The 19,167-nt window shown below is 38.2% G+C and overlaps 1 protein-coding gene across 2 annotated transcripts in view; it reads left to right on the top strand.

Annotated features, from left to right (window-relative positions):
- The window catches only part of DIS1 (Actin-like ATPase superfamily protein), a 334,160-nt gene that overhangs the window by 233,313 nt on the left and 81,680 nt on the right, over positions 1-19,167 (top strand). The window contains exon 6 of one of the 2 annotated variants that reach the window (XM_089417306.1): positions 17,571-17,690. The exons of the other annotated variant lie outside the window; for it this stretch is intronic. Within the exon in view, the coding sequence (XP_089273432.1) occupies positions 17,571-17,690 (120 nt within the window). The remainder of the gene's footprint in view (positions 1-17,570; positions 17,691-19,167) is intronic. 2 annotated transcript variants of the gene reach the window in all.

The raw sequence follows: 19,167 nt of genomic DNA, 5'->3' as shown, positions 1-19,167 counted from the left end.
ATATTTTCATTAATACCCATTAATATTTTAATTTTCCTAAGTTTATCTTAGGAATCCCATTAAAAATACTAGTTATTTTAATAAAATACAATCCAGGTGGAATTTCACCAAACGATTTGTAGGTCTTGGAGATCTTATGTGTTCTAGCCACTCCACAAAATTTCGGAGCTAGAGCACATCCGATGCTACCCAAAATCATCAAATGCAAGAATGAGGAGAGACTCCTTATTTCCCTTTTTTATAACTCACTTGACCCTTTTGCCTCCTTTTTATTTACCCATTAGATAAAATCTTTTTCTCCTTTTAATTAATAAGTGACTTTTTTATTACCAAGTAAAATCGCTTCTATATCCATAAAATGTTTAAACAACCACCATGATTACATTGGCCTCCCAAAACCCCTTGTCATCACCCTATCTCATAGATCTTTTTGTCTCGATTCCAATGAGCTATTACACTAAGGTGTTTCTCCAAATAATCAACTCGAAACAACACCTTAAACGTAATTAATTAAAATATGTCTCTTACTAACTCTATTTTAAGGAAATCGTCGCAATGCAGGAGAACCAAGATTGAACTGTGTAGAACTGATCCCGATGAAGAAAAACAATAAGCGATCCCAGTCGCCCCCCATAAAACTCCTCAAAAACCCTCCGTGTCCACCAAAAATGCAACTCTGCTCCTGTGACCTGGTTGACATAAGCTCTTGGAGTCTCTCCTAAGATCATCACAAGGTAATGCAAAAATTGGGGACATTACACTTGTTGATGAAAATACTTGATGTCTTTTTCTATCTCGTAATGTCTCTTCGTCTCCTCAACTTGTGGAACTATCATTTGCGATGATACAAGATGATATGGGATTTTGGGTGGTACAAAAATGTCGCATTTTGAAGACCCATCAAAACACGGGATACACACTTTCCTTACTGTCTTCTGAAGCTCATTGTTTTGCCTCATAGCTGTAACACACCTGCTTATCTACAACGATAACCATAAGTGGTTACTATGCTAACCCATTTTTCAATGTGTAGTTACAAAAATGGGGTCACAATTTTCAATATATATATATATATATTTTGTTGAGTTGTTTTCATTTTGTTTGTAGGCAATGACTTTCTACTGACTGCCTAAGACTGGGTCCTTTAATAGCTATTCATTCTTGGTCTTGGCCTCCAGCCATATCTAGTAGATTCAAATGCCTACCAATATAATATGTGCATCATACACAACTGCCCCAACATGCCTATTAACACTATTTACTTTATAAATAAAACAGGGTACAAAATCTTATTGATAACAACACTTGCTGTGGTACTCAAATGGGAACATGGAAACACATGTCTTCATGTCTATTAGTAGTCCTTGATATATCTGTATGATAAAACGAGAGATGCAGGTTGGGTTTAGGGTTTAACCCACCCTTAGGTTTATGCTTTCCATATAATACAATCATTTACATGGGAACTCGAATTTCCAAGTTCGCCTTCTTATTCAATTCCCTAATGATCCTCACATATTGCTCAACTTTATATCAATCATTTCCTTGAACAACAATGCCGATTGCATTCCTTACTTGTTGGAAAATCCATAGAGATGGCAGTTAAAACGATTTTCCTTTTAAGGACATTAACTTGTGATATTTTCCTTATTAGTATATTTGTTTTCTTAATTGTCTTTTCTTATCATCAAGATTAAGCCTAGCAACAAAAAGAGAGAACACAAGATATAGGCACGCTGCCAGGGCAAAACCCCCCTCGAGGGGAAAACCTAGTCACAAATTCTTCCTTCAGTAGATTCAAGATGAGACGACCAAGACCATTACATCTTAGACACGAGACTACCTCCATCCATCAAGTCAACCTCACTTCCATGCTTGCACCGAATCCTTATCACTGTGTTTGCATCAAGACTTCACCACTGAACTTCTTCCTTACACAAGCATCGAACTTCTTTGAACTTCTTTGAGATGACATCATCGAGTTTTCTTCACTGTGACAATATCGAATCTCCTCACTGTGATCCGCATACCTGCACTACCTTCTTACTGCAATAGCCCCGAACCTCCTTACTGTGATCACCGAAAAATTCCTTTCTGAGATGGCACCAAAATATATTTACTGTGATAATCCCAAAACTGTGATAGCACCGAAGTTCCTTTCATTGTAATAACCCTGAAATAATCTGATCTCTATAGTAGTACCGAAACATATCTTCTGTGATTATATGTGAGATTTCCACCTGTGATCACTGAACTTTTCTTCAGAGAAATGCGAGCTTCTTGTCACTCTGAAATGCGAGCTTCTAGGCTTGTATTTATAGTGGTATGACCATACTAAATGAGCCGACATGAACTATGAAGAGATGCGTCTTTGTTGTAGGCCGACATGAATCATTTTATGACTGTTCCTTTGAGGCCGACTTGAAGGAGTCGTTGAGGAGGTTGACTTGATGATGGAGGAGTCTTTTAACCAATAAACAAATTGACTTTGACAACACCCTAAATCCTACAATGGAGGCTTGACCTAATACTAATGTCCCAAGCATGAAACCCATGCTTTAATAAGTGAATAATAAAATTCTTTTTGCTTTTCTTTTGACAAATATATATTAAAAGATGACTCAAATAAATTAAATGAAGACCGAACCTAGTTACGTTTTCCAACATTACCTACCATGCATAGGACATGTCATACTAAATCATCAGAGTAACAGGTTTAAATTATAATATATACTGACTCTCGATGAGATTTGTAAACTCAACAACACTTAACCCTACCCCTACTGAATTAGTCACAAAGTGGTACCCAACATAACTAGTCCTATCATTCACATAACATGCTTTTAACACAAACCCAATTCTGAAGCTAGTGCATTTGTTGCTCTATACATTTTGAACAGAGAAACTTTGAGTCGAGCTTGGTAATAGAGTAGTAGAAACCCTTATGCACTGAGCACACTATAGTGCTATCATGAAACACATGCATACTCCAACAATTATATGCAATGAAGGTAACCACGGAGAGAGTGTGAAAATTTCATCTATCACAAAACTGGAAATTATTTTCCTAATTGTTAATTTATTTAACAATTTATTTGCTACGACAAATATCAAATAATTCACATTGTGATCTTCACAAATAAACCACAGGAGAAAAATACCGTTGGAAACTGAGAAAATCTAGCGCACGCGCAAAAATATGACAGTTATTTTTGGACAAATGTCTCCGGAAAAACCCAATGCGGGAAAACTAGTGCAACAACTGAGGGTTTTTATTATTATGCAACAGTGAGAAATTCCGAGTACAATCTGGATGCCGAATTTGGCTATCCTACAGAGAAAAGAATACTGGCAAAAATTTAGTGATGAATTTTCCTCACCCCACAGGGAAATCCATGCTATGACTGCGGCTCCAAATGAGCCTTCCAAACTGGTTTGCGCAGGCCTGCGTCACCCTAGCGAAGGCCCTTTCCACACACAACCTGAATTAGCTGCTTTTGTAGTCGTCTTGTCTGCCACTGATTGAGAAACTGTCTCTCTGGCCCTTCTGGAACCCTTTCTTTGCCTTTGGAATTGAAACTCAACTTCTCTCCAGCAAAATCAAACTGCCTCACTGTGGCTATCTTTGCCTCTCTGCAAATGCACTCGCTGGATCTGAAATGCTTCCTCTGGCCCCACTGTCTCTGCCCCTCACTGTCTCCGCTTCCTTCTTTGGTATCCGACAACTGCTGCCGCCTTGGAAATCAAACTACCAAAGAAATCGAACCCCACAAGTGTCTCAAGTGTATTCTCCATCTACCCATCGACTTCTTCTTATAATCCTCTGTTGGAGCACCAACGACTAAGATTAAAACATAATTGATAGCCCAAATTAATTCCTTGTCGATCCGTGTGAGTTTCTAGATGATTCTCACCTTATCTCAATTAATATTGATTAATTAACCATATTCCCTAAGTTTAAACTTAGGAAATATTTGAAAATCGGCTAATAATCTAATTGAGACACTTCTAGGTGGAATTTCCAGAAACGATTTTTGGGTTATGGAGATCTCATGTGTTTTAGCCTCTCCACAAAGTTCTGAGACTAGAACACCTCCGATGCTACAAAAACTAACAGAGAGTTGTCACTGGATCCATAAGGCATTTGTCATCCTTAGAATAAAAGAATAAAAGGGCAACCAATATAGCAAATGGATGTCTACAACTTGTTACCATAAAATCTTGCAGGCCTTGGAAGGAAAACCCTACTAGACAAAGAGCTAGACTAAGTGCTAACAATGGGACAATGGCCCATTGTCATCACAACGAAGGTCCCTTGCTCTTTACGGACTTTCATCGATGGGATGTTAATCTAGGTTGTCATTGATGTCAATAGTTGATGTCAATCGTTGATATGGTAGTGACCGGGATGGAAAATATTCTTGAAGATGCTAGAGGATGACTACAACTCTTGTTTAAGTTTTCAAGACACAAATGAAGTGCAAATCATGTATCTTGATCATAATAAAAGACTACCATATCACTGTACTTGATGAAGGTCCAAAAGAAATACACATGATGACATGTCCTACCTCCAATGATGTGAAGCTTGATGTCCTTACCTCCGGTGATCCTAATAATGAAGACTACATAATGATGGTGACCATATGTTGAAGAAGACAAGGCGATGAAGGCAATCAAGGACATGATGATGGTGACTCTATGAAGAAGAAAGCAAGTACATGATTAAGAAGACAATCAATGAAGAAATCAATCTATGAAGAAGTCCAACATTCAAGGCATTCTGCCCTGCCCTCATTTCTGCACTAATAATTAATCAGTCACATTAAAAATTATTTTTTACTATCTTAGACGCAGAATTCCTTGATGACACCTACACCATCTTGAAGAGCATAATTTTCTCTTTCCAACGAGCTATTATTCAGCCCAAAACTCCAAGTGGTTTAAAATTTATTGATTTTTTAAGTCAAGAATATAATTTTGGACTGTGAGCTGACCTACACTAGCCTACTCATGTCGGCCTCCATCCTGAAGACATGTCCCTTCGGTTTTATTGGCAAAAACACTATTAATACACGTTTTTGACTTGGTTTGTCATCAACAAATTTTGGTGATTAATACAATAGCAGGACAGAGGCCGAGGAGGAATAAAAATTACAGTTTGGGGCAAAAATTCCTTTATTCTTCCAGCTCAAGAACAATATATAGTTACAGTCCTTAAACCAGTGGACATAAGGGAGCTCGGTGCTTGGATTTGTTGAAGACAGAACTGTTGGCAATTCTTTTGGCTACCCTTCTCAAGGTCGGATTATAGCTTGTGGACAGAATTGCAGAAACTCGTGGACTGTCACCTCTGTAGCACGGACCTGTGATTTTTTAGCTCAGATTAGAGTCCTGTTACAACCTGCAATTTTGGCCCTGTGGGCAGCCAGTTCAGGACTGTAATTTCAGCCCTGTGGGCAGCAACTTCAGGCCTGCAATTTCGGCCCTGTGGGTAGCCACCTCAGGCCTGCACTTCGGCCTATTCTGCAGCCTCTCTGGAGCAGTTAATTCAGTGATTCGGACAGCCTATAAAGATCTGTGGTATAGACTCCATTGCTTGACTGTGATATAACTTAATCCTGTAACAACTAATCACAGCTCGGACTGTGGACTGAGGTATAGGTTGGAGCTTGGACTATGGTATTACTCGGATTGTATAATTAAATGACTTCTTTGCTCAGAATGTACATTGCAGCAGCTTCGTGACATAAGCATACTCTTGGTGCAGACAGTGACCTTCTGTGATCTCTTACAGTATGATCAATTACTTGAACAGTGACTCAAATGTTTCGTTAATGTATTATCTTCAAACTGTGACAAGGATTATTCTTGGACTGTGATCATGCCTAGTTTATATTGCCAGATTCAATTTGAAGTTATGATTGCAGCATAGCAAGAGTGAAGTCTAGTGGTGGAATTAAGTGAAGTCAAACACTAGTTGTTTTGGAGCTGATTGAACATCAGAAATTGAAAGGTGAAGAATCCTATTGAAGATATACAAACACCCTTGAAGAATTCTTGGAGCAGCAGATTGAAGACCTGAAGATACTTTGAAACTGAACTTGGAGATAATATTGGAGATCATGATGCATGAGAAATCATGAGGTGACTTGGAGAACTTGTTGGGTATGATGAAGTGCAGTGGCGATACCTTCTAATTGACAAGGTTGTCATTGATGATGTTGCGTGGAGACTACAGTGAAGCTGAAGATTGACAGGGCTTGGTGAAGAAGACTTTGGGAAGCCGTGAAGTACAACCAAACATATCTTGACAAAGCAAAGCTATAGGGTTGGTGTCCTTGGAGTTGGTGCTCCTAAACTCAAGGTTGGTGCTTTGGATAAGACAGGGTCAACGCCCTAGAGGTTGGAGCCTCACTAAAGTCCAGGTAGGTGCTTGGCACATCCCAGGTTGGAGCCTGGGTATCTTCATCAATGGTTGGAGCCCTACCTATATTGTACTTGATTCATTGTAAAGATTATATTAATAAAAGCATTTATTTCTATTGTTCATTTTGTGTTCTAAATATAAGTGATCTAACTGGTAAAAAGTAACAATTGAAAAGAAATACTGATTCACCCCCCTCTCATTATTTCCAACAGGAGTCCTCAAGCTATGAAGTAATCAAGCTAGAGCTCATTCGAAAGAGAGACTCAATAAAGGTACAAGGCTTCAAGGAAGCAAATCACTCTATAAGAAAAGCCCGGAAAAAAAGAAGGCACAAGGCCTAGGGTTTCAAGGTTTTTCGATGGTAATACGTATTCACAAGGTCAAGGCCCAAGAGAAAAGAATTCTTGTGATTTACTTCAAGTACTAAGCTCATACAACCTTCAAGGAAGTTGTCAAGTTGAGGGAGAAGAACCTAGGGTTTCCCTCTTGGAGCAACACCTAGGGGAAGATATTTTTTGGATGAAACTTGAGTCGATGTCCACCAAACTTGGAGCATCGGTAGCCTATGTTGAAGAATCTAGGGCATGCATAATTAAGTTGATTCTTCATTACATGATAACAATTTGTGAAGTATTTAAACAATTTATCTTAGTTTGTTGTTCCATTCATTATTAGTGTATGTGTTTACTTCATCAAACTGCTACCAAAACAAAAGAGACAAGAACACAAATGTTTGGCTTTCTGCCAGGGCCAAAACCTCTCCCTCTTGGAGAGGAAAACCCATGCATAAATTCTTCTTATAGAGATTCCATTGACGAATACGAAGACCATGATCCTTGACATATTCGTTTGGCTTTCTTCCAGGGCCAAAACGTCTCCCTCTTGGAGAGGAAAACCCATGCATAAATTCTTCTTATAGAGATTCCATTGACGAATACCAAGATCATGATCCTTGACATATTCTGCCTCTCCAAGACCAAGATATCAATCCTTTTCCTTACCATTGCTGAGATCATCATCATCAATGCTGCGTACACCGATGTCATCATAGTATTATTGCTGCACCTTATCTGAGGTCATCCTTATTGCTTCTTTATTGAGACCATAGTTGCTATGCCTGCATAGAAGTCACCATTGCTGCACCATAGAATTCTTCACAACAGTATCACCGAGATGTATTATATCTCTTTTGTCTCTTGCTGAAATGAGATCACAGAAATACAAGATCATGATCCATATATATTATGATTACAGTTCTGCCAGGATCTAGACTATGATTTTTGTTGCTGCTCCTTGTAACACATCAAGACTGCATTATGTTAGATCTGAATACTGTAATAATTATGACGAGACCATATGACTGATATAGTATCGCTATATATACATAGATGCCGAGACTTATCTATTGACAACGTATGGAGTAAGTGCTGTAACGAAGGCATTGATGTACATGATCTAGGGCTGCTAGGAAGTTGAGTGTTCCTCACTGTAATGCTGAGACATGCGAAGATTACAGTGATGCTATTCCATCTGTAGGCCTGATCTGTTGCCTTACTGTAATGCGAGGTCATATGAGAGCTAGTCTTCCTATAGTGTGAGGTCATCTTCCTTCCATCTGAAAATCAATCTTCTTGCTTCCATTGGAGGGCTAGTATTCCTGCACCTTAAACCCATCTGAGGTGCAGTTAGACTCTCCTTGCCCTAATGCAGATCTGCTCCATGATCACGGAAGGGATTGCACGTTCTGTCCTTCATTTTTTGGATCCTCTGCACCCATGACATTTCAGAGAAAAATGTGAATTTCTTGTGTATCTTTTGCGCTGACCCTTCATGGGTATTTATAGTGGTTTGCGTCATTTATTTGAGCCGATGTGAACTATGAACCGACATGACTTCCATTTATTCAATAATTCCCTTTTAATTTATTTTTGAGACAACATGAGGGTTTCTTCGTTGTATAGCTTGCAGACTTCGGTGTGCTTGTTCTTGGGGATTGTTCTTGGTCTTGGAGGGCTGATACACATTGTTGAAGACTAGTATACATTTACATAAGCTCTTAAAGAGCTTTTACATATGCCATGACTCTTTGACAATCCTAAAGACATCTACACTTCTTGCTCATGAAACCCATGAAGCAAGATATACAAAAATAATTTAATCTCTTTATTACATCAATTACAATGATCATGTTGTTATGAAGACCAAACCTAGTTACATTTTTTTCAACAACCTAGACCCTAAGCTTGATGTTTAGGCTCTTGTATTCCCAAAAATTCACCTCCCTAAAATTTCGTTGCAAGCCCTAGATATTCGCCCTAGCCTTTAAGGACTGAATTTTAAGAGGAAAAATTATGGACGATAAGTAGTGCCTTGTCCTTTGGGCATATGGAGTCTTAGGATGTTGAAAATGAGCTAAATCGTCTCTAAGGAGGCTTAAAAATGATGCTCTAGGAACATTCATTACATGCCCTACATTGCATAACATAAGCAATACTCAACTAGAAAGCCTTCCAAAATTAATTTTCAATAATTAGGATACAATTAGCACATTCTAGAAGCAACAATTCCATACATTAAACAAATTCAAGAGAAAAATTCCATCAACATTAAGAAATTACAAGATGACATGCAATATATCTATCCAAAATCCAAGAAATAACTCCAAAAAAGAATTGTGAATTAGCTCGAAATGTCAAAATGCGTTCCAAAAGATTCTCCAATAGCTATGTGAGTTCTTCTCAAGAGATCTAGTCCAAGTGTGATGATGATGAGTAGCTCAAATGAGTTCTCATCTATTTATACATGATCTATCAAGCCTAATTTTAGCCTAGAAGCCCCTCTTAGTTGTTAAATGGAGGGCACAACTAATTGTGGTTAGAAGCCAACCACATAGGCAGTGAAAAATGATAAAGATAAACCCGCAAAGGGGCGCAAATGCTGATGTCATCACTACGTGGGCCTTCTTGAGGCATGTGTTCAGCTCTTCTTGTGACAAAGTGAGTCAAGAGGGCTCCATAAATCATCTACTAGGGGTTCACCCCTAGACATTCATGCAAATCATCAAGTGGACCCTAGTTTTGTGTTTGGCGCACAAAATGGGTCTCCTAGTGATAAATAGCTTGAATATGCTCCATCGTCGAGGGCTCAGAGAGTGGTGCTAACCTGCCCATGTCTCTAAGGGTAAGATAATCCTCATCTGGGACTTAGATCAACGACCAAACCACGTGTACACTGTTAAGTTGGCTGGGGGCATGCTAGTCCAAATGCATCATCTCATGAATAATATGGGGCAAAGTGCAGACTCTTGTGGTGCTGTAGGTGCCCATGGAATAAAGTAATGATGCTCTGCAAGTAGAGGAGTCCCATGTCTCTCAACACTTCACCCGAAGGGTGTCATATGCTCCTTTGGTGGACTTAGGCCCCATTTAAGTTGCCCAACCCATGTGAAACCATTTGCCAATCACATATAATGTCCAGTGTTGCATCCCCACCATTAGATACAATAATTCATCAGTGCAGGTAAGTGAACCAAGCTTGTTAAACAAGGGCATACTGAGACTTCATATGGGGATCCTCTTCCAAATTTGGGGCTTTAATCTCAATGTACTGTTACCTCCCTACGTAGGCGTGGTTAACAGACGACCCTATTTGGTGTTCCGAGCCCCTAAAGTGAAGGGCAATTTCCTGGTACACCCTTCAATTAATAGGTGGCATGTGAATAGTGATGAAATGGATGGGGACACAGGGATCTCAAGGCCAAATGCTATGGGTACAAGGATAGAAATGATGAGGGATGTCGACATATTGGGTATATAGATGTAGGAGGGAGAAATCATGGATACATGAGTTACCCCAACCTTTGTTTTTCCACCCATCTTTATTTGCCTTTTGTCTTTTTTTTTTGATATTTCTTTGTATTACTACTTGGGTCTCCAAGAAATGAGAGCATGCTGTGAATGATATATAGCAGTTATTACCCCCTTAAGCTGGGGCAAGTCATCGCCCATTAGGGGTTGGGACGTGCATGGGTTCCTTAATGATGTGGTGATACTCATAGGCATTAGGAACGAAGGTGATGACCATAATGATAAGGGGTAGAGCTCATGTTTGGCTTTTGCCCATGTGCTATATTAAATGTCTCGACCATCTTTTGCATTTTATAATATTCTTTTTCTTTTGTTTCTTGCTTGTGGCCATGATATGCTTTTAACTTTCTTTTAGCTGCATCAACCTCTCGGGCAACATTTCTAGGCCCGACCTAGATAGGTCGACCAAGGGAGGGGGTATGCCCGTGCCTTGTGGACCTAGTGGTCATGTGGACCCAAAGAAGGAAAATGATGAAATAGGGCTTGTAATGTGTGGAGGGGAGTGAAAAATATGGAATGGGAAAACGAGACCACACTACCAAAATTGGGCTTTTCCAAGTAATGTCCTTCCTAAAGCCATAGGCCAATAGGGGAGATCCCATGGGACTAGGATTGAAGATTAACTCCCCATTTAAGGTGAAGGAACAAAACCACAGTCAAAGCCCTTCCTTCTTATAAGTCGTCCAATAATCCTTGCCTGAAATGCCCAATAAAAAACAAGCATAAGCACTTGATTGCACAATGAAAAACATAGCTTTTGGGTTGGATTGCGCACCTTCTAACATATGTTCTCAATAAATGGGTGAGGAATCATATAACTGATGCAGGGAGCGAAGATAAAATGGCAAATAACATCAGCTATGGATGGCTCTCAGGCGCTGATGGCTTTCGGCTAAAGAAGATGACTAGGAAAGAAACTCCAACTTTTTGTAGTGAAACACTTCAAACTTGACGGCAACAATGTTGATGGAACTTTGATGGCCAAGGGCCTGGATCAGAGAGCGTGGCTCTGTGCAGCGGTAGGAGGATCAAACTGCTCTGATAGCAAATGAAGCGAACAAAATTCCTTCTATAAATTAATTACTCCAGAAGACTTGGAATATAAAGATATCCATGAGGATACAAATATTATATATTAAATGTGTGAAATAAGAATAAGAATGAATGATTTACAATGAGAATGACAGGCTTGCTTATATATCAGGCAAGTGTCTCTTCATGGAGAGTCATGTCTCATTTAGACATGCGTCTTCAACCTAACTACTAATTATTATTAACTAATCATTATTACAATTATCCTTGTTACTTATATTTATATTATTTATATATTTTATTCGTAACATCAAGATAAATGCTAGACAATAAACAAAAGAGGACACAAGATGTAGGCACACAGCTAGGGAAAAACCCCTAGGTAGGGGAAAACCCAGTCAAGGACTCTTCCTTCAGTAGATTGATATGACAGTGAAACAACCAAGATTCTTAACGTAAATTTCTGCCCATCCATCAAGTCAGCCTTTTAGGTGACATAGCCTTCTTCCAAAACTGATCTTCTTCAATCATAAAATTTCAACTTCCGGAACCATGAAAGTTTTGGTCCTGCACTTGTACACAGATTTTGGTCCTGCAATAGTGGAAGGCCATAATCGCAGAGAGATTTGGGTTCTCTAATTGTAGTAGAAACAGTCTTTTCCTTTGCGGTATAGTCCTTTTTAGATGTCAAAACCGTCTACTTATTACTCTGTTCCTTCATTGATATATAGCTTAGTTTCAGATCTTCTTGTAAGATATGCGAATCCATCAAGCTACGTTGAGTACCCTTTCCTTTTCTGCCTGTAGTCCATGCGAATTTCCTTCTGTTCTTTTAGTCATTTGTTTTTTCACTCGTAGACATACAACACCTTGTTTTCTGTACTTCGTATTATTTATGCAGTTGTTATCCTTGCTTCGGTGCCTTATCAGATTGAGCTGAGTTTAGTAGGCTATATATAGTTGTTTCCAACTGTAGTTGAGGCTGACATGAATGACTGGAGGAGCCAACTTCCATAATATCAATTTGAGGCCGACTTACAAGGGGATCAAGGCTGACTTGATGGAGGAGAGGTAGGACATTAATTAGACACTCAAATATTTTTCTATCATGATCCCAAGAAGGGTTTCTTACATCAGACTTTGACTTTGACTCAACAGAAAAATCCTAGAAGCCTACAATGGAGGGTTGACCTATGACCATTGACTCAAGCATGAAATCCATGCTTTAATAAGTCAATTTAATAATAATAAAAAATTCTTTTGACAAATATATTACATCCTGACTCAAGTACAATTATGAAGACCGACACTAGTTACATTTTTCAACATGAACAAGAGGCCCGAAATTAAGAGTTTGATTAGCAAGGAGTTGGCCATAATATATTCTTCTTAGCTTGTCATACCGAGTTTGTCTTGGATTATCAGAAAAATGAGTGGTTTGAACGCACAGGGCTACGAGTTAAGACTGTCAAGTACGCAGGCCTATAGGTTGCTCACCAAATGTTTCATTACAACACGCTATAATCTTTAGGTGGTTAAGCCTGTAGGGATATGAATATGGTGGAGGTGCATTTACTGTATCAAGAGATGTGGTGTGTGTCCTCGAACTACAAGGATTAAGACTCTACAAGTAGTCTATCAAAAGAGACCATTCACCGATTGCACTCACTCCAGGTTATGGTGAACCTTTGGTGTGTTATGCTGATAGAGTGTTGGATCTTTGCTTAGGCTGTTATGTAACTATAAGAGAAGAATATCGGGAAAATGATGCAAACCCAACTGCATCTTGGTTTCCTTTTACTACTAGTATTTCATCATGTTTCTGACCATTCTACTACAACTACTTGGAAACCTTCGATACCAGTACTGTAATCTAAGTCAAGAATTTTAAGGATTCTTTAAAACCTTACTTTCCACGAGGCTTATATTTGTTACCTCATCATTCATCTTTGTACTGGTGCATGAAAGAACGAATGTCTTTGGCTATAGAGCATATATGCTTGCTCTGTTTCTTGTCTTCCAGGCATGTCGTCAAAAGACAAAAAAAAAGCATGATTAAGCTCTTGTAGAGACCAAAGTAGCAAATGCTGGACATAGCAGAATTTTCTCTTTCCTCAATAATGTGAAACATTTGCGTTATGGAAAATTTACCTCTCCCATCCAACATTGGCACTATCCACTGCATGATTCACACCAGTAGTAAGTATTTGCTAATTTAAGGTCTTTTTTCTTCAACAACTAATGTGGAATATACATGAAGTGGAATAAGAAATATTCCCACAACATAGTTTCCAGTCAGAATGCACATGATAGAAGAAGCGAATGGGAGAACAACAGATTCCTAATCTAAATAAAGTAGATAGAGAACAAAGCTCCCCACTTGTTGTGTTGCCACAGGTTTATTCATCCCATCTGATTATACTCCACTTTTAGTGCAGACAGAAAGTCTTTGGTCTCATCTCAGTATCTATGTATCAAAAAGCTGAAAGGCAATGCTTCATTTGTAAATCAAATTCTCCAATGATTATAACAAGAAAAGAAGCTCCCTGCAATAAAGCCTTATCAAATCACAATCCAGAACCAAACATTTCCTGACAGTTTGTGACCCTTTGAAATGACACCCAAGCAGATGAATATTGTCGCCAATGACCACACTAAGGGGCCCATGACTGTTGAGAAATCTAGGGTATAGCAATTAGGTGATTTCTCTACGTTAGATAACTGCTTGTGAATGCTTTTAACTTCTTTAGTTAGGGTCTTTTACTTATGTTATTATAGTGTTCTTCTTCATAAACAGCTACCAATGCATAAACCATAAAGAGACAAGAGACACAAAATGTGGGTGGTCTACCAGGGTCAAAACCTCTCCAACTTGAGAGGAAAACCCAAACAAATTCTTTTTTCTTATAGAGACTTCAATAGGTGAATACCAAGACCAAGAACTAGACCCTTGACACAACAACCTCTCCAAGACCAAGTCACTGCTTCTCCTTCTTTCACAAGTTCAACTTCCTTCATGCACTACTCTCTGCTGCTCTGAAGTTTTTCGGCCTTCCTCCACAGGTCTGCAATTTCGGCTGCCTGAAATCACTGTATAGACACACGTGGACTGAATTATGGTTCTTCTTGGTGTGTTTTTCCTTCGCTTACCTTGAGGGCTATTCCTTGCTATTTCGGCTAGCAATGGTGATGGTGAGAAGACCCTTTTCTTGTCTTTTATCACAGCAGATGTATCCACTGCAGAAACCCTAGTTTCTGCCACACGTGTGAAGGTATTCACCCAAGAAACAGTCCCAAATGAGTTCGATCTTCCCAGTGTTGCACGAAGCGCCCCCCCCGGTTCCAAGCCCCGAAGCGCGTCCCGTACGGAAGCGCCTAGGAAGCTTGGCTGGAAGCGGCGCTTTCGAATTCGGAAGCGGCGCTTCGGCTTTTTTAGCCGCTTCCTGGAAATTTGGAAGCGTTGCACGGAAGCGCCGAAGCGCGCTTCGTACGGCGCTTCGGGCATCAGAAGTGTGGCGCTTCGGAGGAAGAAGCGTGGTGCTTCGGAGGAGGAAGCGTACGCTTCCCGTACGCTTCCAGAAAAGCTTCCGGAAAAGCGTTTAGAAAATAGTTTTTTTTTTTCATTTTTTTTTTACTTTTAGGTGAGTTTGCTTGTTGGGGGTGGGTCCACCTTGGGTTAGGGTGACGAATGAAGGCAAAAAAAATATAAATATAGTAGATGCTCCCTCATGGTAATGTTAAATTCTTAAAGTAAAAGTGACATTCTCCTTTATTTTTCATTTTCATCCTTTTACTTAAATTTTTAACATTACCATGAAATGACTCAGGATGTTTGAGAGTGGTTCCAACCTCATTGGACTTCATATGGAGAAAATAGAATTTCATATCCTATTCAAAATTCAGCAGACTTAACAGTTTTCAGGAATTCAGGATCAATGGGATTGTGGCATTTCATTAGATTATATCAAGTATGAAGGTATGCGATTAGCATTTAATCAAGAGCACCAAGCCCTATATGTACCCTAGTGTTGGTGGTGTTAATTGTTGAACTCCTTTGTCACGCGGCACGCCCTTAGCAAAAAATTACCTTTCAATCAAGTCTTGAATTAGGTAGTTTGATCAAAATTGGGCAATGTTGACTAATATCCATAGACAATCGAGGTAGAGGCAAAGGCTAGACAAGAGGAGAAGAATCTAGATTCTAGATCATTAATGTACAATGGATGTTATATCTATCTTGATTTATGCAAAAATATGCATGTTTTCATGTCTTCTACAATTAATTTGGTATTTGGGATGTTTGTTTTGAGTATAAATGCATATATATATATATATATATATATATATATATAGCAGACGCTTCCGCGGACGCTTCGCTTCCTAGATTTTTGGAAAATGACGCTTCGGCGTCCCCGCTTCCAAAAAACGCTTCTGCTTCGTGCAACATTGGATCTTCCTTTCCATCTCCTCGCTAGTTATTAGGCTGCCTTTCTAGAGAACTTCACACTCCTTTCTGCCTTCTTGTCCTTGACCAAAAATCTGTCTTTCAAATGAGGCCGAGCTGCCCTATTTATAGTGGTTTGTGCATCATAATAAGCCGACTTGTTCTGGAGCCTAGGCCGACATGCCTTTCTGGAAACATCTTTGGGCCGACTTCAAGGTGACTTTGTGACAAGGTCTTGGAGGGTTTAAGACACTAATAAATTTCCTTTTACAATGTGTAACATGCCCATATGGGTCTTATATTTTTTACATTGACTCTATAGACTTTTATGACTTGATGACAAAACCTAATGGCTCTCAATGGGAACCTTAACTAAAATAAAATCCCTTCATTATGAAACCCATGATTCAAGCATTACAAAAATAATTTTATTTTTTTCTTTACATCAATTACATAAAATCATATTTACACATCATTATGAAGACCGAACCTAGTTACACTTTTCAACAATGACCCCATACAAGCATGATAATCTTTGACAGTATTCATAGCCACACTTAATGCTTAACACAACAACGCTAAGATATGCAATCATCAATACTTTGTCATGCAATCATATACATTTTTATCAGCAGTCTATGTACCATCATAACATGAGCATTTTCATCATAATTTAGGAATTTGTTTGACATTTTTGCCAGTCTGGAAATGAAATTCTGCTGCAGAAAATGCAGACCCACAAGAGAGAAAATAGTCTGATTGTGAAAAATAAACCTTGAAACAATGTTATCAGAACTGAACCATTGCTGAACCGGTAGACTCCCCGAACCGGGAACCAGTTAGAACTAGATTGCAACTGGTAAAAAGTCAGACCAAAAAACTGGTCGACCAAAAATTACATAAAATTTTCAAATTTTAAAGAAAAACATTTATATTCATGTGCATCCATATGAATCCAAACCATCTATACACAAATATGCAAAAGTTCTCATTTATATAGCAGGGAAGAGTAAATATAACCACACTAGCATTTATTGCAATACATCTCTGAACCAAAAATATGTCAACAAAAGGGCTCTAGATAGCCTCTAGTGTCAAAAAGAATCATGCTACAACAAATATCCACATATCATCAAAATCATTTTCTGTACTGGGAGCAGGTTGGAATTCAATACATTTATTCATTACAAGTGATGCTTTTACTACAAACTTAACGTAATTGTGTACATTTTATCAACCGTTAGATCTAGACACACATAGTTGGCTATCTCCATCATGACATCAGGGAGGTTGAATTGATTCTGCATTTCCTGGATTTATCTAATTTTGTACTAATCCAGGTAAGTTTTGTTAAATTTGGAAAAATATTGTTCATCGGGAGTGTTTATCTGAAGAGGGCTAAATCAAAGTAATCTTTAGGCTTTTGTCAAATTCAAATAGTGAAATTTCAAATAAAATAACAAAACTATTATTCATACCTTAGCGACCTTTCACAATCTGGGCTTTCAATGATGAGTTTTGCAAACGGAATCTCCTCAGATAGAACACAAACCTTGTGATGGTTGCTCAAATGGGTAACTCTTACTCAAAATTCAAGCCAATTGTTTTCTGGTTTGCAAACCATTTAATTAAACATGTACTTTATTTAATTTATAACTAACTGCTGTATGAAAAAGACTAGCATAATTTATCTTGGATGATTAATCTGTAGATTGGGTGCTTATTTTTTTAACTGTTTTTTGGGCTGGTAGATTGAAAAGGGGCTGGACATCTTACATTGACTTTTATGCAATTATAGGAATTTGGTAAGCATGATCGAGACCCAGAAAAATATATAAAACAATGGTCTGGTACGAAACCTAAGACGGGAGCACGATATTCTTGTGATGTTGGTTATGAGCGGTTTCTGGCTCCAGAGGTTTGCCACATTTTTTCTTTTTAGCGTTCTTCCTACATATAGAAGTGTTGTGAAATTCTAGATATTGGAATTTGTAGTCAGCACCTTAAAGCATTAAAAAACTTTTGTGATTCTCCATTTTTTATTCTCTTCTGTGAGAGTTTGGATTTTACCATTCATTTGCTCATAGAGGAGGTGATTTATAGTATATACCATGCCCCTGGTAATCACAACTCGACATGGTTACATACTTAGCCTGTTTGGAACTGTGATGCCATAGGAAAACATGAGCACCTAATATATATGGAGTTCAGTTTGGAGTCTCACCAGCTGAAAATTAAAATCAAAATTCTGTTCGTTGATCATGGTGGAACGTGCTAACTATGAAATGATTTGTTATTAACTGTGATTTAGAATTGTTGATATATTGGCTAATATTTTGTGGGAAGCAAAGAAATTTCTCCAATTAAAGATATTTCTGATTTAGTCCTTTTTAGATAGGCACAAAGTATGAAGACTGCTCCATATCATTTCTTCATTTTATTCTTGTCTCCTTTGCCTTTCTGCTTGAGTAATTCTTGTGCTGTACATAAACAGTGCCTATTAAAGTTGTCAATGTTACATGTTTGCTAGAGAAGATTGACACGAGATGCATTTAAGCATTTTGCTGATGTCCTAAATTTTGGGTGTTAGTGGAGACAATAGTACCAACATGTTACTGTCAGGTATCATTGAGTTGCTTCCAAGGAGATGTTATCACTATGTTACCATTTTGTATCGATTACTTTACTGGGTTATGTGTTACCCCTGTGATGCCATCAAGGATGAGTGCTTCCAAAGTAACACCAATTTGCCTGGTTAGTTATTTGAACTGAAGAGGAGCTTTGCATATTTGAATATGGAATAGATTTGAATCATGGGGATCAATTAGAGTTAGGTTGAAATTTATAGTTAGTCTAATGCTTATGCATGAAAATGATCTGTTAGAATGTCATTATGCTGTTGTGTATCAAATTGTAAATGAAGGTAGGCAATGTAATGAGATCAAAGTCTTCTAGGTTTTGGTGTGTGATATATAATTTCAGTTAATCAACCTTTTGTATGCATAAGATGATTGATCTGTGTGTTATAGGTGGGTGTTGATCACAGGGAGCAATTGGAGTTAGGTTAAAATTTATGGTTAGTGTAATGGTTATGCTTGCAAATTATGTTGTTAGAAATTCATTATGTTGTTTTGTATAAAAATGTAAATGAATATGGGGAAAGTAATGAGAGCAAAGTCTTGTAGTTATTGGTGTCGATATAATTTCGGGTAAACAACCTTTCATATGTATAAGATGATTGATCTGCATTCTATATATATATATATATATACAAAATAATTGATCTGAACCTGTGTTGGTTTTTATGTGTTGTGATCAGAAGCTGTTGATTTGTTGTTCTATTATTGCCCCCTCTTTCCTAGTATGAGAATGAATAGTTACTGCAATAACATTGA

This window comes from Pinus tabuliformis, chromosome 3_2 (assembly GCF_031772625.1).
Source record: "Pinus tabuliformis cultivar Carrire ecotype Pingquan chromosome 3_2, CPIR1, whole genome shotgun sequence".
Taxonomy (NCBI): domain Eukaryota; kingdom Viridiplantae; phylum Streptophyta; class Pinopsida; order Pinales; family Pinaceae; genus Pinus; species Pinus tabuliformis.
The sequence above is the reverse complement of the archived record's forward strand: the minus strand, read 5'-3'. Positions and strand labels throughout refer to the sequence as shown.